The sequence below is a fragment of the Vespa crabro genome, chromosome 23 (assembly GCF_910589235.1).
Source record: "Vespa crabro chromosome 23, iyVesCrab1.2, whole genome shotgun sequence".
Lineage (NCBI taxonomy): Eukaryota > Metazoa > Arthropoda > Insecta > Hymenoptera > Vespidae > Vespa > Vespa crabro.
In genome coordinates this window covers 2,378,869-2,400,048 of record NC_060977.1, presented here as the reverse complement: position 1 = coordinate 2,400,048, position 21,180 = coordinate 2,378,869, and the positions used below count along the sequence as shown (strand labels likewise).

The window sequence follows — 21,180 nt, the reverse complement described above, 5'->3', positions numbered from 1 at the left end:
CCCCCCTCTCCCTATACTGACAGAAGTTTATATCAAATATAATATATAGAAAATAAGAAATTAATAATGATGCATTTCCTTCCTAGGAACATTTTCCGTTTTGATGTGTACGTTATAGAGGTAATAAAATTATTAAAGCGTGTCCCATTTGACGTGCATCGAGGCATTAAATCCGCTTCCTGCTACAGTGAAGGAACTATAATGTAATGTCTATGATTTATTACTTCCCTACGGTGCTGTAGAAAATGTATTAGGTGAAGGTGAAGGTGAAAAAGAAATTTGAGAAAAATACGTGAGAATTAATTATTAATGGAAACATAATCTTGTTATAAAAATTTCTTAGTACATCTACTAAGTATATTATCGAAAGAAAAAATAATATCAATAAGTTTATCAGAGAGAGAGAGAGAGAGAGAGAGAGACAATACAATAAAATCGAGGCATACTCTTGACGACGTGGATCAGAGAGAAGTAAAGAAATTTACTTCAGTTTTTGTATCGATACTTTTTGTTAAATTTAGAAAAGAGGTAACCCATTCTGTTGTTTCGCATCACTAATCACAGAATATAAAAGAGGAATGAATGCCGGTCGATGCCAGTTAAGATCGATCTTTGGTATCAACTTGTACCTGTCAATAGATACCATGTTGGTAGGTGAATGCAATATTATTTTTATATCGAACATTTCTTTTTCTTTTTTTTTTTTTTTTTTTTGTTGCTTTTCGTAAAAACAAACGAAACGTTTTCATTCAATTCGTTCGCATTATTGTGTTTTAATCAATATTCGAATTAATCATTAAGTCGATTTAATAATATTTTTAAAAATCTTACAGATTTTATACTTCGTCATATCGATAATTACGTTAACTGCAGCGTTAAACGTATCAAATTCATCGAAAGAATTGGAAGAAAGGAAATCGTCGAAAGATATTAATAATCAAAAGTCATTTAGCAACGATGAAAATATAAAATCGTTAACTTCTGATAATTACGCTCCAGGATTAAATTTACAAACGTCAGAGAGAGAACATTATTCGCAAGTACCGATCAATCAGAATTCAGCTACAGGTGGGTCATTCTCGTTACCTTATCAAGAAGCAAAACAACCTTTCACGAACGTGGAACGTTTCCCTACGCCATACTTTGAACACGGTTTCGTTAATCCAGATGCGATAAATCCAATGTTACAACTGAGACCCATCGCATCGTCACAAATTCAAAAATTCAATGAAGAAATCGATTCAAATTCAAATGGCAATGAACCCAATCGAAGGAATATTATAGAAGGCATTTCTGGTATTATGAATTATGATTATCCATTTATGTCGAGCCAACAGAAATTCGTTCCATCATTATCGAATGCAAACAATCAAAAAGTAATTCATTCCAATAATATTCAATTACATCCTGTATACAGGACTCATTATCCTGGAGCAAAAAATTCTGACTATGTTTTTACATATACGCCAGGATATCAAAGTGTATCTAATTTGGAACCGACATTTCGTTCCTCCGAAAAGTTAGATCAATATTATCCAGAAAACGAAGCGACTACTACCACTACAACGAAAAAAATCACGTTGCCTGTTGTACAAGTTAAAAATTCTCAATATATACCGGAATATTTGAGAACGTTTGAAAACAAACCAGTACTTTTAAATCAGGATCTTAATTATTTACAACCAAATTTGCATTTCGGTTTGATCAGTGGAAAAGAGAAAACGATAGCCGAAGCAGCTAACAATATTTCACCCTTCCAATCGTCCATTTCGAGCTTTCAGGGCCAAGTGATTCCTATTCAAACGGCTAGTAGCACTCCAGAGTTTCCACAATACAAAGGTGCAGCTGTGGCACCTTATCCAGTTTCTCTCAATCTTGCAAATATACCACGTACCTATGAGCCCCTACGTGCACAACCACAATTACATTTTCAAAACGTGCCTGCTACACCTATTGTTAATCCTTATCAAAACGTAAATTTGAATTCGAAAGCTGCCGAGGAGATACTCGACGATGTTGAGATTATTAAGAAGAAACCGAAACAACCACCTCGGAAATACGACGAAGACGAATTCGATGATGGTTCGTATTTGATTATGTTGATCTTTTCCTTTTTCGTTTTTTTTTTTCTTTTTTTTTTTTTTTTTCTTTTATTTACACTTACATTTAATTATTAATTTTCTTCGTATCGATTTACAAATAGATAAAAAGGTCGAGGCTGAATACGGGCCAAATTACAACGACGAGAAAATATACAGATCTAAAAATACGAAGGAACCATCCTTGGAAAATGATTTTGTTCCGTCTAAGTCATTTCCTTTCAAGGAATACGACGACAAATTTGGGAAAAATTTGAAGGAAAATAATAAAGACGATGAGAATGATAGGCCTAAAAATAGTAAATTACAAAGTTATTCATCGTCTGAAAATGATGAAGATGGACGTTCTTCCAAACATAACGATGATTATGAATCATCGGAGGATCGTCGTATTAATTATGAAAATGATGACGATGATGAAGATGGGAATGACAGATACGAGAATGAACGAGAACCGGAAGAGAATCGGAAAGAAGAATCAGATAAAAGCAAATATTTTAGGATAGATTTTGATAAAGAGTTCGATGATTTTTACAAAAAACCATTAACAAAAAATAGTAAGATATATATATATATATATACATATATTAATATTTATTTATTATAATTTATAGAAATTGTATGAATCAAAAGTTTCTGGTTGATTCATGAAAATGAATTTTTTCTTTATCGGATTATAAAACTACAAAATATTTTTAAGAAAGTGTAAATCGTCCAGAAACTTTTCATTCACCCTTTATATATATATAATAATAATAATAATACAAATAATTTTTAATTAATTATTATAATTATTATTTGCAGAATATATTAACACGAAAGAAGTACCGGAAGTGAAACATCAAAGGAACGGATTCAATAATTACAAAGAAGAATCCGACGATGAAGAAAATAATCATCCATTCAATTATAATCGAAAGAAGAATTATCGAAATTTAGCTGATACAAGAAAAAGATCAACTGAAATTTTATCAAATGCCAATCCTATTGGAAGAGAATTGACGAGTAATTATGGTGGATTTTACGTTCCGAATTTAATTAATAGTAAAATTCGAACACTCAGCAACGAGAAAGTATATCGCGATTTAACAGGAATTTAATAGAGAAAAAAGTAATATTAATTAATAGTAATAAAAATATAATTTTATACTTTTAAGTTTACACATATGTTAGATTAAATTGTCTCGACTCGTTTGTACGATGTATCATAATTATATATAGATATACATTATGATAGATATACATTTTTTCTTTTTTTTTCTGCTTTTTTTTCTTTTTTTTTCTGCTTTTTTTTCTTTTTTTTTTTTTTTTATACGATAGACATAATCGTTCTCTCTCTCTCTCTCTCTCTCTCTCTCTCTCTCTCTCTCTGTCTTCTCTCTATCATCTTGTTCGTAATAATTTATCGTCTTTATATACAACATCCATAAGATAAGAGAATAGTGTAGAGCGGTGAGAGGAATATTACCTGATATTCGTCAACGTCATTCTCACGAGGAAACAACATCAAATAATAGAGACAAGCGAAATGCATTTTAGAAATGTTTCTCCATCTTATCGATTAAATAAAATCTCTATAACAAAGTACAAAATATACCCTGTACTCTGCCGGAAATATCTTCAAGTTTACTTCTATCGAGATGATTTCCTGAATTCGATGATACTAGATAATAATCTGGAATCACTGACTTCCAGGTTATAAGTGGTCTCGTAGACGGTGATAGTACATAGCAAAGGAATCGAGAGAGAAGAGGTGTTATTTAGACAATGAAAGCTTGTAATTGTAACCGCGTATCATCGAGAGTTACCTTTTATGTTGACTTAATCGTTTTAATTAATATTGTTATTACGTTGTTTATGCGTTCAAACATTCTCCCATCGATTTCGAACTCGTATATATACGAGGGATTTGATCAGAAAGGTATCAGTTCTTGCAACAGCATCCTAACAAGATGAAGGCCATCTCAACGGTAATAAAAATCATTACTTTATCTTATGATTTTGATCATTCATATTGATTTTTCTATTTTTCTTTTCACTTCAATTTATTGAAAATATTTTTTTATCCATTTTTTTTTTTTTTTATTTAGATCATTATTGTATTCACGTTGGCTATTGCCACGGAATCAATGATAAACACGAAAAAACAAAAACGTGGCGTAGCACTTTTTGGTCCACCCGGTTACGACGTTTTCGGTGTTGTGCCAGCTTATGGTACCACTTCTTGGGCACCAACCGGTTTCGGCAATGTTCCATGGAATACCCCATCCTCTCCTGACATTGCCCTTGCACAAGTTCAAGCACAAGCGACTCACAACGTGGCCTTGCAAGTACGAATTTTTTATTAGATTAAATAAAAAAAAAAAAAGAAAAAAAAAAAGGAAGAAGAAATAAAACGTTGTAATTCGTATAAAAGAAGAATGTGTACTATTTGAAAATAATTTTATATTTTTTATAGACTCTAAAGGATCCATCACCTGGAACACCAAGCATTGCTTATCCACCGGAAGTCATGAAAGCTATACAGCAGGCTAAAGAAGCTAATCATAACGTGTTCATGGCTCAACAAAGAGTGGCAGAGGCTAAAGAAGTTGCAGTGGTGCAACAAAAGATTGCACTTGGCAAAGAAGCTGCTGCGAGGGAAGCGGCTTTAAGGTTAATTAATTTTTGAGAAAAAAATTCAGAGATACATACAGAAAGAGAGAGAGAGAGAGAGAGAACGAACGATCTGAAATGTTGTTCTATTTACTTTTCATTTAGATCGCAAGAAATTTCATCGCATGCTCAAGAAGAAGCCAGAGCGAGTGCTAAGCAATTAGTAGCTGCGCAGCAGAGACTGGCAACCTTGAAAGATGCCGTGGCCGCTGCACAACGGGTTGCAGCCGCAAGGGAGGCTGCCGCGGCTGCAGCCATTCAGAGAAATGCCGCTGATACTGCGGCAGAATTGAGAAAACAAGATGTTGATAAACAGATCTCCCAGAGTGAGCAAGAAGCTAAGGTAAAGATAATTACCTGATTGAAATGTTTTATCTAAATGTCATAAATACGTATAATCAATTCATTTTCTTTTTTTTCTTTGTTTTTCTTTTCTTAGGAAAAAGATATCGTCGCGGCAAAGGAAAATGCTGTTGCAAATGCAGTAGAACATGCGGCATTTGAAAAACCTGTACACCATCCCTGGGGTTGATGATATAAGAGAAAAATATGGAGCACTAAATCAAAAATAGCAAATTTATATATAATTCTTGTTTATTGGTGATGGATGCTTGTTATATTCACTCATGTTTTGTATTTGTTATCAATATAGTTTGTTTGCAAAATATAATTTCGTTTTTATTCATAATTATAATTTATTTTAATATATATATATATATATATATATACATTAGAAATTTATTATCCTTTGATCAGAAAATGTTAATTGCTCGAAGGTAGAATAAGGTTACTGCCCCTCTAATCATACAAGCATAAGCCAATCGAAGTCATTGCTCTGAATATGATGTACTCTCTAGAATACCAGGATCCTTTCACTTGCTTCTTTCCTGATCATACATAATTCTTCCTTTTTCCATCACAGGAACTTCTCACGGAACCCGCCCAATAATAACATCCAAGAAACGGATGTAAAATCAACGTATAGGAAGTTTCGATTATTTAGAAAAAAATTCTAACGAACTGTTGAATAAAAGATTAATCAAAAAATTCACTCGACGAAAAGGACAACATGAATGGATATTATATATCGTGGAAAATATTCTCAAAGATTTTAATAGATCATTAAAGAATTATTTTCCCTGAAAACATATCTTATATATATATATATATATATCTCCTTTCGCTATTTTTTCCACCGATAAGAAATCTTTATCTTCCGAGAAACGATTTAGAATCGCTTTCGTCATAACATCGACCCAGTTTTACTCGATGATAATTAAATTTTACTGTCCTTTATGTATCTCGATCTTTTGTGCGAGTGGCTCTTCGTGTTAAAAAAAAAAAAAAAAAAAAAAAAAAAACAAAACAAAACAAAACAAAACAAAAAAAAAAGAAGAAGGAAAAAACAGAAGAAGAAGAAGAAAAAAATTACAGAATGTTTAATTATTAAGCAACGAAATGAAAGTTAACAAGAAGAAAACTTCCTTTCGGTGATGATATAATATAATCTTAGATTTATACTTAATACTTTAAAGTTAAATACTAGTCACATACATAACGTATTCATATATATGATCATGATTTTAATCGTTCAACATCCTAACCATCAAGAAGTAGAATCGTATCGCAAGAGATGGTTGCTACTATAACCAGACGTCATGCTCCTCCACCTTTCACGCCGAACCGGATAATACTTTCATCGGAGTCGCCTAGCCTTTTTTTCTTTCTTCTTTTTTTTTTCTTTTCTTTTTTTCCTTTTCTTCATCCTTTTTCTACCTCCTGCGTTCTCCTTCACCCAATTTTATTTGCTTTCCTTTCGTATTGCGTGTTCTACTCTCACTGCACCAAGATTTAACCTGATTTCAGCATTATACGCTACTCCGTGACAAGTACGAAGAGCAAGAAAGGGTACTTTCATAAAACGTTTTTAAGGAAGAATATATTTTTGCAATAATTCTCTATTATTTAAAGCAGCGGTTCTCCGATCGTATCAATTACTTTCAAATATGTATTTGATTTAAAGAAAAGAAAAACAATACAAAAAAAAAAAAAAAAAAAAGAAAATAATAAAGAAACAAAGATTGTGACAAACGTTTCGCCTTGCGCACGTTCGAGATCACGGTCACGATTTAATCGAATCTGTTAGACATTTATCTCTCTCTCTCTCTCTCTCTCTCTCTCTTTTTTTGTCTTTCTTTTCTTTCTTTCTTTCTTTCTTTCTTTCCTTCCTTTTTCTTTTTTCTTTTTCTTGATCTCACGTGAACCGTCTTTACGTTCGTAGAAAGAAACAAAAGCTTTCCTTCGAATCGCGATACGGTACGTTGGGATAGAACGAATGAAAGGGATGTCTGGATCGAAAAGGAAATCACTTTCATCGGCTTTGTGGCCGTAATAGATTTTGTTCTCTAGCACATGGGCGTTCACCGCGTTCACCGGTCGTTCACCATCACGTTCGTCGTACGGACGTTCGCTCTGCATTCAACGAGCATTCCTCGAAGGATCTGGTTGTTGAACGAGCAAAGGATAATATTACTAAATAATTTTATTAATTGTACATAATTTCCTTAGAAATATTTATAAAAATTTATATGAACTCTCTATACCAAAATTTATCATTTTTATTATCTCATTTCTTCTCGTTCATTCAACAATTCTTCTTCTATTTCAAGTTCAATGTTATCGATCATGAACTTCCTCTTAACTTTCTGTTAAGAGGATAACGAGTTGCCACGTGTTGAATTTCATTATCGTCTATCATACTTCTCGATTTACGAATAGAATATGGGCGCGTACGTTCAAGTCCGGTTTTCATACGAGAGATCCACTGTTTACTGTTAACTAGAAACTTAGAGGGAGGGAGAAAGCGTCTTGTGTATAAAAACGAACGATCAACCTCCGGCAACTTGCAGTATCCCTTACGTTCTACGTACAAACGTCCAGTTGTTATTTCTTTTTTTTAATTAAAAAAAAAAAATAAATAAATAAAACGAACGAACGAACGAACGAACGAACGAAAAAATAAAAGAAGAGAAAAATCGAAAAATGTATTGTTTGTCATGTGTAAGTAACGAGAGAAGAGAAAAAACACGAGAGAAGAAAAAAGGAAACACGAGAGAAATATTACTGACAAAACTTAATATCGTTTATTAGTATAATACGTGAGATTTGCTAGAGCAGTGAATTATCCTATCGAAATTCTTGATAAATCGAAAGTCTCGTGGACTTCGATAAGTAAATATAGTATAGTAGTACAATCTCTTTCTTAACGATACACTCAATATCATACGTTCAACGATATCGAGGTCAAACATATTGTTATAGAACCATAGGAAACATAATTTTTTGTCTTTGTTTACTTCCGACAAAATACGCGAAAGTCCTTTGAAAAAAATCTTTCTAAATTTGAATCAAGCTATCCCTCTCTTTTCTTTTTTTTCGTCGTTCTTGACTAAAAACAAATTTTTTTGTTTTGTCTTTTTTTTTTTTTCAGCTCGTCATTATATGTTTGCTCACGAGGATTTGTTACACGGCCGGTGAATCTGGAGGATGGCAAGGGTGAGTAACGGAGGAAATAAAAAAATAAAAAAATAAAAAGAAAAAAAAAAAAAAGAAAAAAAGTAAAAGCAAAAAGAAAAAAAGAAAAAGGTAGACAGATCTTTTAAATCCGTCATATAATTTACGCGTCATAAAATTTAATATGATGCATTATGACACACACACGCGCACGCGTACACACACACACACACACAGGATATCAACGAATTATGGTTTGAGTTACGATGGACACGATGACATATCTCTTCACAATTCTTATGGAAATATTCATCAAGACATAAGCTCTTACGGTTCTTACGATTCCTACGGAGGTGGAGGCCATAGCTTTAACTCCGGTCTCGATCATGGTCTTTACGAAGGTCATGCTCACCATCATTACGGCGTTCAAACAGTACCGATCAGCGAACACGTAGAGATTACGAAGCCAGTGCCAGTGCCGGTTGTAAAAAATGTTGGTAAGTTCTTGTTCATTTACTTTCCTCTCAGACTTTTGCTTTCTTATATCCTAATCAAATTACAATGCGTCTATGTAAATTCTTTTATCAAAAAAAAAAAAAAAAAAAAAAAAAAGAAAAAGAACAAATGAAAATATTCAAGGTACAATCTTTTTTATCCGCATCTTTCGTTACAATAAATTTCTATAATCGAACCATCCAAAATTACTTTTCATTCGATTCTTTTATTTATTCATTTATTTATTTTTTATTTTTTCATTTTCATTTTCATTTTGATCAACAGGGGTACCAGTTGCCCAACCAGTTGCCATACCAGTTCCACGTCCGGTGGCAATTGGAATACCTCAACCATATCCGGTACATATACCGATTGCCAAACCAGTGGCCATACCTGTGGTAAAAACTGTCGCTATACCTGTTGAGAAAAAGGTTCCGTATCCGGTGGAAAAAGTGATACCTGTGCCCGTCGAAAAAGCTGTACCAATTACCATTGAAAAGCATGTACCTGTACCAGTTGAAAAACCATATCCGATTCATATACCAGTTTACAAACACGTTTTCCATAAAGTCAAGAGTCACGGTCATGGTTGGAGCCATTAGAAAATAAGAGACAAACAGAAAGTGACATAAGCATTTTAAGATTACAAAAAAAGAAAAGAAAAGAAGAAAGAAGAAGAAAAAATCGATTTGGCATGTAATCGTTTGAGTTTCTTCGAGGGGCTCGCCATTGAAGAAAAAAAAAAAAAAAAAAAAAAAAAAGAAGCAAAAGAAAAAAAGAGAAAAAGAAGAAGAAGAAGAAGAAAGATAGAAAAAAAATTCTGCTTTTGAAAACAAAAAAAAATATATATATATGCCATAAAGAATGCTACCGAAGGAACAAATTTTATTTTCTTCGATATTTCGTCCCAAGCCATTTGATCGAACACGATCGCATATAGTATTACATTTTGTATTTATAATTTTTAATCGTTGTTACCTTGTTGTACAAAATAAAATATTAATTTTTAATGAAATCTTATAGAACAATTACATTATTTATAGTTTATCCCTGACTCATAGAGACAAAATCACATCGACATAATCTATTATCAGATAAAAATTTTGTATTAAGCAATAGTTAATTGCGTTAATATTTAAAAATTCGAATGTTCATTCATCGTTATACTTGGAAAAAGGGAAAGATAAAAAGAAAAAGGAAAAGAAGAAGAAAAAGAAAAAAAGAAAACCATGTTTATTTCATTGACACATTCTTTGTTAACAATTCAAATTAGATCCTCGATTAATTAATGCAGATGTTCTTTTCTTGTTCCAATTCAACGAGTATGAAATAACTGAACATTTAAAATCTATTAGTTTATGATAAAAGAGAAAAAGAGAGTGAGAGGTGTACGGAGTGGAAGAAGGGAATGGAAGAAGAGAGAGAGAGAGAGAGAGAGAGAGACAGGCGAAAGACAGATACATTAATTTTTATAGTTTCTATGTTTAATCGAAGAAGTTATAAAGTTTTGATCATGAACCGGTGTTAATGGCCCCAGTTTTCTCGATTGTAATTAAAAGATTATCTCGTTGAATTTTTCGTTATGCTCTCTCCACATATTTTATATATTTATGAACATTGCCCATAAACGTATAGTAATCTAATGAAATTCATTATTAATCGTGATACGTGATACAAAGATGTTTATGGTTCAGTCACATGACGCAATCATGCACCTTATTAATTATTTTAATGACAAATGAACATAATGAACGTAATAATAATTTATCGATATAGTAATTATTATAATTATTAACGATTATAATAACATACAAAATTTCTTCTTAATACGTTAAAGGGAATCTTTTCTATTTCTACGAAAGAGTAACCATATGATCCTTTGAATATTATTCGATACTGCGAAATCAACGGCGGGATGAGTGCGTGACTCTATTTCGTCATATTTTACAGAGAGATTCGTCGCGTAAATTTAATTTATCCGGGTAAAAGCTTCTAAAAGGTTATTAGCTTTTCCAATGCATCGTAGAAAATTAATTAAAGAAGAGATATCGTATCTATACGTATTTCGGCTATGCCCGTGTCCATTTGTAAAGAATATATTAATCGTAGAATATAAGAGAAAAAGTGTTAATTCATCTTCGTAAACTAACTCATCATAATATCTAATGTGAGAAACTGACAAGTGAGATGGTGAACGGTAGTTGATGGGATTTTATGACAGATACTTTCATATAATTTTTTCTGTATCTTTCTTTTTCTTTTCTCTCTCCCCCTCCTCTCTCTCTCTCTCTCTCTCTCTCTCTCTCTCTCTCTTACTCTCTACGAATATCTCAAGAACGAATATTTCTCTGATATATTACATTAAAAAGAGAAAAAATGAGTTTTCGTTACGGTTTGTCAATTTAAGAATTATTCTCTTTTTCATACTATTCTTTTACTCCTTTCACGTACGTATCTTTGTTCGTTGTTTGGTAAGTATAATAATACATGAATAAATCATTTTACTCGTAAACTGAATTTATAGATAAACATTTATATCTACAGTTAAATCGATATCGATATATATATATATATATAAACACATATTTTTTTTTTTTTATATTTTACAAGAAAATATCTTGTCACGAATATCATGTATTTACGATTGATAACATGTTCGATAGCTATGGCATATATATTATATGAGAACGAAGATAAGATTAGATCAAAGGGTTTCAAACGAATCGTTTCTATGTAGCTGACGTAACGTAGCGGGACCATATAGGTGTAGCAAATCTAAGATGAAATTCACGAAGGTTCGTAATAGATGGACGCTCACCCTCCAGATTGTATAAGTAATGACCGAATTCTAAACTAATAGAGAATTCTCTCAAATAGTCAATAATTTTAACGTGCTCGGCGAAGCGTTTACTGTAAAACAATTGTACCGAATAAATGGGATTCCAGGCACGCTGTACCAAGACTAAATTACATCGTCGACAGTGAAAGGCCCCATGGTATATTAAGACGAGCAATGGTCGAAGATGTATCAGTCTCAGTAAGAAATCTCTTCTACCAACAGCCGTCGGTGCATTTGCCGAAAGACGCGCGTTCGATCATGAATAGAATCGTGAGTAATAGAGGCATGACAAAATTAAAAGGAGAAACCAAGGGCACAGATTTTACACGATTAATTTGAAAAGGAAAAGGAGAATTAGAAATTAGAGAAAATAATAAGTATAATACTTATAATATGAAATTTCTAGGATTTCTCTTATATCGGTGAAAGAAACCGGAAATTATCTAAAAAAAAAAAAAGGAAAAGAAAGAGCAGAAAGAAAGAAGACAAAAGCAAAAAAAAAAAAAAAGAAATGTTCGACGCATAGAACACATTAAATTTTTTTTAATTCCCCCAATGATTATTGCGAATATATATGTATACATATATATATATATATATATTGAATGTAGGTATTCTTAACTTGAACTTAACCTTCGTCGCAGGTATTACTTTCACTGTTGTCCTTGGCCACGGCCGCACCGGTAATCGTCGATCAACGTTACAACCATGAGGATCTAATGCGGATAGTAAGACATTTGCAAGATATCAAGAGATCGGACCATGACAATTTTGGGAGTTCTGGAGATAGTGGTAGCTATGGTGGTGGTAGCTATGGTGGTGGTGACTATTCCGGTGGCCACGGAGGTGGTGGTTTTGAAGCTTCCGCTGGACATTTAGAGTCTGGTGGAGGTCATTTAGACGGAGGACATCAAGATTATTCTTCTTTCGGTGGATATGGTGGACATGGTGGTGACGAGGGTGGTCATGGAATTTCTTTAGATGGCGGACATAATTTTGTTCACAGCGTACCAATTTCAGAACACGTTGAAGTTACCAAGCCCATAGCTGTGCCAGTTGTCAAGGAGATAGGTAAGCCATAACAGAAGTAAAAGGAAAAGATAAAAAAAAAAATTAGAAATTAAAATAACGAAAAAGAAAAAAAAAAACAAAAAAGAAATGAAAATCACCTATGTCTAACATTTATTTGATTATAGGTATACCAGTGCCACAACCAATAAAAATTGGTGTTCCACACCCAGTTGCTATCGGAGTTCCACAACCATACCCAGTAGCAGTACCTGTATCAAAACCCGTACCTATTCAAATTGTGAAGACGGTAGCTGTACCCGTCGAAAAAAAGGTTCCATATCCCGTAGAAAAACATATACCTGTGCCTGTGGAGAAGCCAGTTCCCATAACGATTGAAAAACATGTGCCAGTTCCGGTGGTTAAGCCTTATCCCATCAGAATCCCTGTCTATAAAACGATCTACCATCATGCGAAAAAGGGTCATTAGAATCGAAAATAAAGGAGTGTCCTTCAGAAATGTATAGGCACTCACGATAACCAAGAGAGATGGCGAAAAAAGGTGTCCTTAGGAATTCGTAAAGGAGTTGACAACGAATAAACTTCGTTATCTCTTCTTTTCGAATTTTCTACGTGATATCTATTTCTTGTTATTACTATTATTATTATTATTATTATTGTTTTTTTTTTTTTTCATATGTTGTATATACACAAAATATCCATGTAAGCATTGCCGAGTGCATTAATTATGCGATCATCCTCTCGGCAATGCATTGTTATGATTACGTTATTTTTTGTACCTCGTTGTTTCTCTCTTCTTTTTTTTCTTCTTCTTCTTTTTCTTTTGGTTTCTTTTTTTTTACGTTTCTTTTTCAATAAATTACATACAAAATATCAAGATGTTGTACCATATATTCCCATATCTCAGTGAAAGTCCCATCCAGGTGAATGTATTCCTTTTATACATTCACCTCTCTACGTATTATGTTCTTTTTTTTTTTCTTCTTCTTTTTCTCTCTTTTCAGAGAAAATAAAGGCATCGTAGAAAAGATAACACCTAGAGTCTATTACGTTCCAGCAAAGACAATCAAATTTCTCTCGTAATTAAAAAGCACTGTCCTTGAAAATACCAACAACAAACACGCTAAGTGTTAAAAACATTTATCAATTATAGATCATTATTGTCATCATTGATTTAATCATACGATCCTTTCAAATTGTCAATACGTCATTCCAAATAAGACGATTACACGATATATTTAACTAATATTATTACTATCTAATTTTATATACATAATATGTTTGTTCAAATATAGAATTTATTCGAAATATTATAGTAATAATAGAAGTTAACAATCTCTAATGGGATATATTAAAAATATAATATATATATATATATAAGGACGAATGAAATGTCAATTTAATTTTGGAAAATGCACACGTATCCACCACCACCATCATCATCTCTATTATCTTTCATTTCCCGTAGAAGAGGTGAACGTGATGTATGCACGTATACCGCACGCCAAGAAACATAATTGCGGCTTTCACTGGAAATTTCAATATATTCGCCACGGATTCCATGGAAAGCGAATGCCGACCGAGCTAATCCAACCGTTAGAAATAAGATCAACGTAATCGCTCTATGCAAATGAGGCGTGACCATATCTATCTAATACGACCGAATGAAGACAACTATGGGGCCTTAGCCTTCTCATCTTCCACATTATTTAGGTCGTGTTAACGAACTTATTAACAAATAATGGAAAATCCATTATCTTTATTTTTTTTCTCCCTCTTCTTTTTTTCTTATTTTTTCTTTTTCTGCGCTTTCTTTTCGATATAATACATCTCTAAAGACATAGATCTTCATGCTGCACTTTAATGCCGTATTTAGAAAGTTTTTTTTTTAATTTTTTTGTGTATATATATATATATACACAAAAAAATTATATATATTAAAAAAAATATATACATATATTCTTATTTTATTATTATTTTATTTTATTTTTGTTTTCTTATTCAGAAACACATTGATTAAAAATCAACGATTTATAAAGATTACGAAATATTATTATTATTTGCAAATATTATTATAAATTTATTAATTAGAAATTTGAAAGATCCTATAGAAGATCTGACAGGGTAAAAGACGGAAATGAAATCTTACGTAAGTTTCATGAAAAAGAAAGAAGAAAAAAAGGTAAAGGATAAAAGAAAAAGGATGAAAGAAAAGGTGCCTAACAATGCAACAGTTGTAAGTGTTAGTACAAATCGAGCAATGCAGTTACGGTGAAGGTGGAGAATAGTGGGGTATACTCGTCAGTCTGATGGCAAGAGGTAGGTATATAAAGTGACACTTAAAGAATTTATCACGAGTGAACTTATTTCCTCAGAACGAGCATAGATGCGTTTACTTGACAAAAAGATGATTAGGATCGTACGTAAAAATGAGTGTTATTTCAATGATACTATTATATCCTATAACAATGCTAAATCCTATAATAAATATTGTGTCATCCATAAAACGTTAAATGATTTATGTAAAAATATGAAGAAAAAAAAAAAAAAAAGAAAAAGAGAGAGAAAAAAATGAAAAAGAAAAAAAGATAGAAAAAAAAAGAATGAAAGAAAGATAAAGAAAATATTATTTTAAGCAAGTGCGCATAATTTTTACTCGATATTTTTAATAAAGAGTATAATATTTATTATAAAAATATAAAATAGTGATTAGAAGTGGTCGTGTGTTGTTTGTTTAGAGGTTTCTCATTTTGTGCACCATCATCGGCTGTTCTCATGGTTCTGGATTAAGTTTAGACGGTCTATCCCTTGGTGATCATAATACTGGCCTTGATTTAGGAGGTCACACCGGAGGTAGTCTTACTCTTGGAGAAATTTCACTGCATCATGAAGACGAATTACCGGGAATAGATTTAGGTGAAACGGGTCTGACAGGGATTCTCAAAGGCCATCGATCGTGGAAAAAAAGAAAAATAATCTTTCTTAATCATTGTTCCTAGGAGGTCACTCGGGTGATTTGGATTCTGGCATTTCTCTTGGAAGTCACGGAGGTTATGGGGGTTATGGTGGTCATGGAGGTCACATCGTTACTTCCGTCAAGCATATTGGCACGTACATAGAACAAGTGGCATTGACGAAATATTTATTTATTTTTCTTTTTCTTTTTTTTGATTTTTCTTTTCTTATTTTAACGCAAGAAAACAGTAGCAAATAATATTCAATTTATTATTTGTAGGCGTACCAGTAGTAAAAGACGTACCATTCAAGATTCCTAAACTCACGGTACAAACGGAACCGCAGCCTTATCCCGTGAGCGTTTTTGTATCAAAACCTGTACCATACGAAGTAAGTTTTTAAACGTCATATCAATTAACCACCATATATGTATATCGAAGTTTAATGATACTACAATTTATACAACGATTATTTATTTCTGTAAAATTTTGCAGGTAGTAAAACCAGTGATTACGAAAGTTGAGAAGAAAGTCCCAACTCCGGTTGAGAAGATAATACCTTATAAAATCGAAAAGCCAGTACCTTTTAAAGTGTACAAACATATTCCTGTACCAGTACCAAAACCGATACCGATCAAAATACCAATCTATAAGACAATAGTACATAAGTCTGGACATCATTAGTTCCTGCTCTTTCAATGGATCAATTTTATATATATATATATATTTATTTATTTGATCTATTTTGTTAATTTCTTTTCTTTATTTTTCAAGAGAAACGTATACAGAAATATTTTGTTACGTGTAAATAAATTGTTATCTATATTAAAAATAAAAATTATCACTAATCAATCTTTTTATTATTACATTTTAAAAATTATAAAAGACAATCGATCATAAAATAAATATTTCTTCGTTGCGAAACGCAAATGTAAATTTGGTATTTCCAGGTCGCTTTTATTGTTAATAAGATTAAGCTCTTAGTAACGAGCCTAGTGAGAAATTAGCCCTTCTCGTCTTGAAGGTAAACGTCTTGGTAATTAAGTGAATCTTCCTTCTAGTGGATACTATTACTCAATGCCGGAAGATTGTGTTCTTGTCTGAGATAATTATAGAATGTTATTTGTTCAAAGTTATAAGATAAATTCGTTAAGGGAAATGGAATTGTAAACTTTAATGAGTACCATTTAAAAGTTGAAAAATAAAATGAATCGGAAAACTTGATGAATAATAATGCATAGGTTAGTGGAAATTTTTTAAAATAAAAAAAAGAAAAAAAAAAGATAATTACTTGCTATTAATGATCGATTTATTACGATATTTATAACAATCCTATTTATATATCCTGTTCAATTATCAAACATGTCATATTATTTCATTCATTAGGAGATTGATACGCATTTTACATGATAGAAAATCGTAAAAATAAATTATGTAAACTTGTCAACGATTATATAATACTATACATTAAAGGAAGGAAGTAAAAGTATTTTCTAACTAAGGCATGAATTAATGAGAGAAGAAATGTTCGACCATTTTGCCTTTCACTAATCCAAGATAATAATCAGTCTTTAAAACTAAAGCAAAGAGTAATCAGGATCATGCCAACGATCTTCTTTTCGAAATCGTCAAAATGTCGATGGCCTTTAACTATAGTCTTGTATACGTGTCTAAGTACTTAAAGCGAATGACCGGAAGAAATATCGTTCCTTTCGAATTCGCAAAACATTTCTGTTGTATAATAAACGTTTAGAATGTACAGGTACTTATTCGTATCAGTCACTTAATCATCGATATACATATACGACATACTAAAAAGTTAACTGAAGTAAATGCCTTTCAAAAGTAGAAGAATATGTGCGATAGGATTTCTTTACAAAAAAGAATGTAACATAACTTTCTTACGATTTCTTTGTTTCTTTCCTTGACAGCTGAGATACATGAGAATTCATTAATTATGAAAAAACATTTTTACTTAATACGAATTGCAAATTTTTATTTAGTCACAAATTTTATTTCTCTTTTGCATAGAAAAAAATCCATATACATATATATATATATATATATATATTAAATTTATTTATTAAATACTATGTGTTAAACTATGAGATTTCAATTTTTTACTTGAAAAATTTTATTTAAGTAATATATATATATATATATATATAATTAATACTTACAATAAGGATAATGATAATATTATACTCTTATAGTAATTAAAATTAATTAAATGTATTTATTCAATGTATACTTTCGGAAATAGTAAAAAAAAAAAAAAAAAAAAGAGTAATTAGATTTCTTTACAATGGAGTTAACATTACGTTCATGCGATTTCTTTAATCCTTTCATTGACAACTTAGATACATAAGAATACTAGGAAATACCATCGAAAAAAGATGCCGGGGCGAAAGTAAACTTTAAATTCAATTTCCTCTTCGAACAATTACGATCACGAAACTCTGAATGTAAAAGATGGGGAAGGGATTAAGGCGATACTCTCCAAAATGTTTCCTTTCTAAAATATCAATTAACTTGCGTTCATGAATTCATCAATGTCTTTTTTGTCTTCTTCTTCTTTTTTTGGATCTTTTTTTTTTCTTTCTTGTTTTAGATCGAAACACTTTAGAGAGTGCGTTTCGTTTCGAGTAAAGATTTAATTTTTTTTTTCCTTTCTTTCTTTTTTTTTCTTTTCTTTTTTTTTTTTTTTTTTTCTTTTCTTAAGGAAACAACGAATTAACTTGGCGTGAAAAATCGACCAGGGAAAGCAAACACACTTCACGCTCTCCGTATATCGATTATTGTTGTAGTCCTTTGATAAAAGGAAAAAGAAAAGAAAAAAAAAAAAGAAATAAGGAGAAATAGAGATGATTCGCATTCTCTTTTTTTTTTTTTTTTTTTTTTTTTTTTTTTTTTTTTTTTTTTTTTCTTTCGAACCTAAAAAGAAGACACGAGAAAATATTGAATTGGCAATTATTAACGTTCTTATATAATTTCATGCCAATGCTACAAAAGGAATGTTTCGTTAGATATCATGTCGGTTTTTACATGGACGCGTATCCATATAAGTAAACGTAAATGTTAATATTTATTAACGTAAAAAGGTTTGAAATAAGAATGAAAAAGAAATAGAAAGGAAAGATGTGGTAAAAGAAGTTTGCAGGGAAAGTAAAATTCTAACCGTCGATTTAACTCACGAGAATTATTGTCGTATGATATTTAACGTTAAAAATGTGAAGAAAACCTGAAAAATGTGTGAAAACAGAACAAAACAAAGCAAAAGAAAAAAAAAAGAAAAGAAAAAAAAGAAAGAAAAATAGCTCCAAGCTATAAAATATACGAATATGTCGAAATAACTAATTTCTAACTTGCATTTCTCTTGATTCGAATTTTATTTTAAAATATTCCAACCGTTTGATCGATAGACAGACAACGAGCAACGTAACAATGAAATATTTTTATAAAAAATTTTTCTAACAAAGTTTCTTCCAAAAGGAAAAAAAAAAGCAAAAAAAAAAGAGAGAGAGAGAGAGAGAGAGAAAAAGAATAAGTTAAAATAATAAGCATAACGATGGATAAATATTATTGTATGTTTTCATCTAGAATATATAAAATTCGAAGGTTATAATAAAATTGAAAGGGGGAAAAAAAAAAATATTCATATAGGAAATAACAGAGCCTTTCGAATCGAACGAAATCCGAGACAAACTTTCCATGGCGAAATGATAGTTCGGGGGCATCGAGCCGTTCATCCAAGAATATAACTACTATAAGTTATCTAGCTCCTGTCGTTTCAGACTTCCGATTTCTCTCTCTTTCTCTTTCTTTCTCTCCCTCTTTCTCTCTCTCCCTCCCTCCCCCCTCCTCTCTCTCTCTCTCTCTCTCTCTCTCTCTTTTGCTTTCGTTTTGTATACTTCATATTAAGAAAATATCAAAATGAATAGTATCGAAATTATAATGCTTATTTCTAATCTCATATATTGAGTTTAATTAAAAAGCCGTGATTTGATTTCGAAAAAAATTTTTGGAACAAAAAAAAAGAAAATAGAAAGAAAAAATCTTTTACCATTTCGCAGTCTATTTTGAACGAAAATAACGTCTATCAGAAACTTTCATTTCGTAGTAACATACCAAAAAATTGAATCGAACGATCTTGTTCGAAAAGGAGAACGTCTACCTGACGTTCACTTCCGGTAAATTTCAGAGTTACGCAGAGTTAAGTTGCATTGCGGTACATGATTGTGGTTTAGCTCAGTATACCTGCGAGAGTAAACGGAGATCGAATATGCATTTGAAATGGTTTAGCTTGTGAAGGAAGGTAGCTTTCGTTTATAGGAAACTTTTAGTCGATCTTTTTGTAATTCCTCTTGGCGTTCAAAAGGAAGAATTATATTTATATTATTATCGATGGAACATAAGCTTCTAGTTTCTTACCGTTCACCGTGAAATTAATTTATATCGAGCGAATCGAATGAAACATTTTGATATTTCCTGTACATGCAGGAAATTGACTATGTAATGATTAATTTATAGATCATTTATAAAATATAGATCAATAACGTTTTCAAACGAATATTTTTCTATATGAAGACAAATATATGAAGCAAAAGAAGAAGAAGAAGAAGAAGAAGAAAAAGAATCATTTCCAATGTACATTTTAAATGAGAAATATGTTCGATCGAAAATCCTTATTTAAAATTGTCGTATTTCTTTAATTTTTTCTTTTCTTTTTTCGTCTCTCTCTCTCTCTCTCTCTCTCTCTCTCTTTCTTTTTTTTCTCCCCTTTTTATCGATTTCGATCTTATTCCTCTTAAAGAATTTTTCACTATATACCAAAATGAAAAGAAAATATACCTTTTTCGCCATCGGAGAAGACGATTTTCTCGGACGGTCGAATAGAGCTTACCAGGAATACGGTTATGACAGCCTACGAATGGAGAACGAAATGGCTAGAATATAATCCTATTTCTAACAGGAGATTTTCTCTTGTACGAACGTACAAGACAAAGATTCTTTTATTTCCGGTAATTGTAATAATGAACTCGAATATTCGACTAATGACAACATCTAAATGCATTTATGATTATTATTTATGTCATTTGAATGCACCTTTTTCTTCTTTCTTCTTCTTCTTCCTTTTTTCTCTCCTTTCTTCAATCAATTTACCTATTCATTTCTAATGCAAATAATTTAAACGAGTTATATTTTTTATAAAATAAATAAATCGATTAAATCGTCTCGAATTAGTCGAGCTTCGATTATTAAGATCCTATCGATCTTATTCTTTCTTTTCAAGGACAAGTTACAATCCTTTTTCAAAGTCAGATATGGGATTGGCTCTTGACATCACTAGAGCAAGACGAAAGTTAAAGACATGATTCTGGTAGTGGTAATATGAACTTGTCGTTCCTCCCACCCTCTCACTCGGAGCCCTCCGAGAGGGCGATACTCCGTCCCGTAAGATTTTAGTGAAAGGTGGTGGAATTCATCATAAGTATATAAGCACGCTATTCGAACCCTGTGAACACTAGACGTTTGATTTCTACCGTTCGACACCCTTTCCAATCAATTCAATTTTACAACATGAATTCAATCGTAA

General features: G+C 31.6%; 4 protein-coding genes across 4 annotated transcripts; all 4 read left to right on the top strand.

Annotated features, from left to right (window-relative positions):
• Positions 1–3,860: 3,860 nt before the first annotated feature.
• On the top strand, positions 3,861–5,348 carry LOC124432029 (tol-Pal system protein TolA-like). Its single transcript, XM_046980522.1, has 5 exons — positions 3,861–4,069; positions 4,190–4,429; positions 4,558–4,754; positions 4,860–5,097; positions 5,194–5,348. The coding sequence occupies exons 1-5, from the start codon at positions 4,052–4,054 to the stop codon at positions 5,284–5,286; spliced, it is 786 nt and encodes a 261-aa protein (XP_046836478.1). The 5' UTR covers positions 3,861–4,051; the 3' UTR covers positions 5,287–5,348.
• Positions 5,349–7,796: 2,448 nt separating this feature from the next.
• On the top strand, positions 7,797–9,375 carry LOC124431941 (protein SEY1-like). The gene is made up of 4 exons (XM_046980368.1): positions 7,797–7,814; positions 8,245–8,309; positions 8,505–8,764; positions 9,048–9,375. Exons 1-4 carry the CDS (start codon positions 7,797–7,799, stop codon positions 9,362–9,364), a joined length of 660 nt encoding a protein of 219 aa, XP_046836324.1. The 3' UTR covers positions 9,365–9,375.
• Positions 9,376–11,807: 2,432 nt separating this feature from the next.
• Positions 11,808–13,484, top strand: LOC124432006. Its single transcript, XM_046980476.1, has 3 exons — positions 11,808–11,871; positions 12,246–12,672; positions 12,798–13,484. Exons 1-3 carry the CDS (start codon positions 11,860–11,862, stop codon positions 13,097–13,099), a joined length of 741 nt encoding a protein of 246 aa, XP_046836432.1. The 5' UTR covers positions 11,808–11,859; the 3' UTR covers positions 13,100–13,484.
• Positions 13,485–13,508: 24 nt separating this feature from the next.
• On the top strand, positions 13,509–16,268 carry LOC124431940. The gene is made up of 5 exons (XM_046980367.1): positions 13,509–13,553; positions 15,369–15,555; positions 15,630–15,737; positions 15,866–15,975; positions 16,080–16,268. Exons 1-5 carry the CDS (start codon positions 13,509–13,511, stop codon positions 16,266–16,268), a joined length of 639 nt encoding a protein of 212 aa, XP_046836323.1.
• Positions 16,269–21,180: the final 4,912 nt, after the last annotated feature.

What these genes read in the sequence shown, in the direction of transcription:
- LOC124432029 (XM_046980522.1), top strand. An exon ending in CTCACAACGTGGCCTTGCAA is followed by an intron (nt 4,430 to 4,557) that starts GTACGAATTTTT and finishes TATTTTTTATAG; the next exon opens with ACTCTAAAGGATCCATCACC. An exon ending in GCGAGGGAAGCGGCTTTAAG is followed by an intron (nt 4,755 to 4,859) that starts GTTAATTAATTT and finishes CTTTTCATTTAG; the next exon opens with ATCGCAAGAAATTTCATCGC.
- LOC124432006 (XM_046980476.1), top strand. An exon ending in GCCAGTTGTCAAGGAGATAG is followed by an intron (nt 12,673 to 12,797) that starts GTAAGCCATAAC and finishes ATTTGATTATAG; the next exon opens with GTATACCAGTGCCACAACCA.
- LOC124431941 (XM_046980368.1), top strand. An exon ending in GAATCTGGAGGATGGCAAGG is followed by an intron (nt 8,310 to 8,504) that starts GTGAGTAACGGA and finishes ACACACACACAG; the next exon opens with GATATCAACGAATTATGGTT. An exon ending in GCCGGTTGTAAAAAATGTTG is followed by an intron (nt 8,765 to 9,047) that starts GTAAGTTCTTGT and finishes TTTGATCAACAG; the next exon opens with GGGTACCAGTTGCCCAACCA.
- LOC124431940 (XM_046980367.1), top strand. Translation starts at nt 13,509, where the DNA reads ATGTTGTACCATATATTCCCATATCTCAGTGAAAGTCCCATCCAG. An exon ending in AATAGATTTAGGTGAAACGG is followed by an intron (nt 15,556 to 15,629) that starts GTCTGACAGGGA and finishes CATTGTTCCTAG; the next exon opens with GAGGTCACTCGGGTGATTTG. An exon ending in CAAAACCTGTACCATACGAA is followed by an intron (nt 15,976 to 16,079) that starts GTAAGTTTTTAA and finishes AAAATTTTGCAG; the next exon opens with GTAGTAAAACCAGTGATTAC.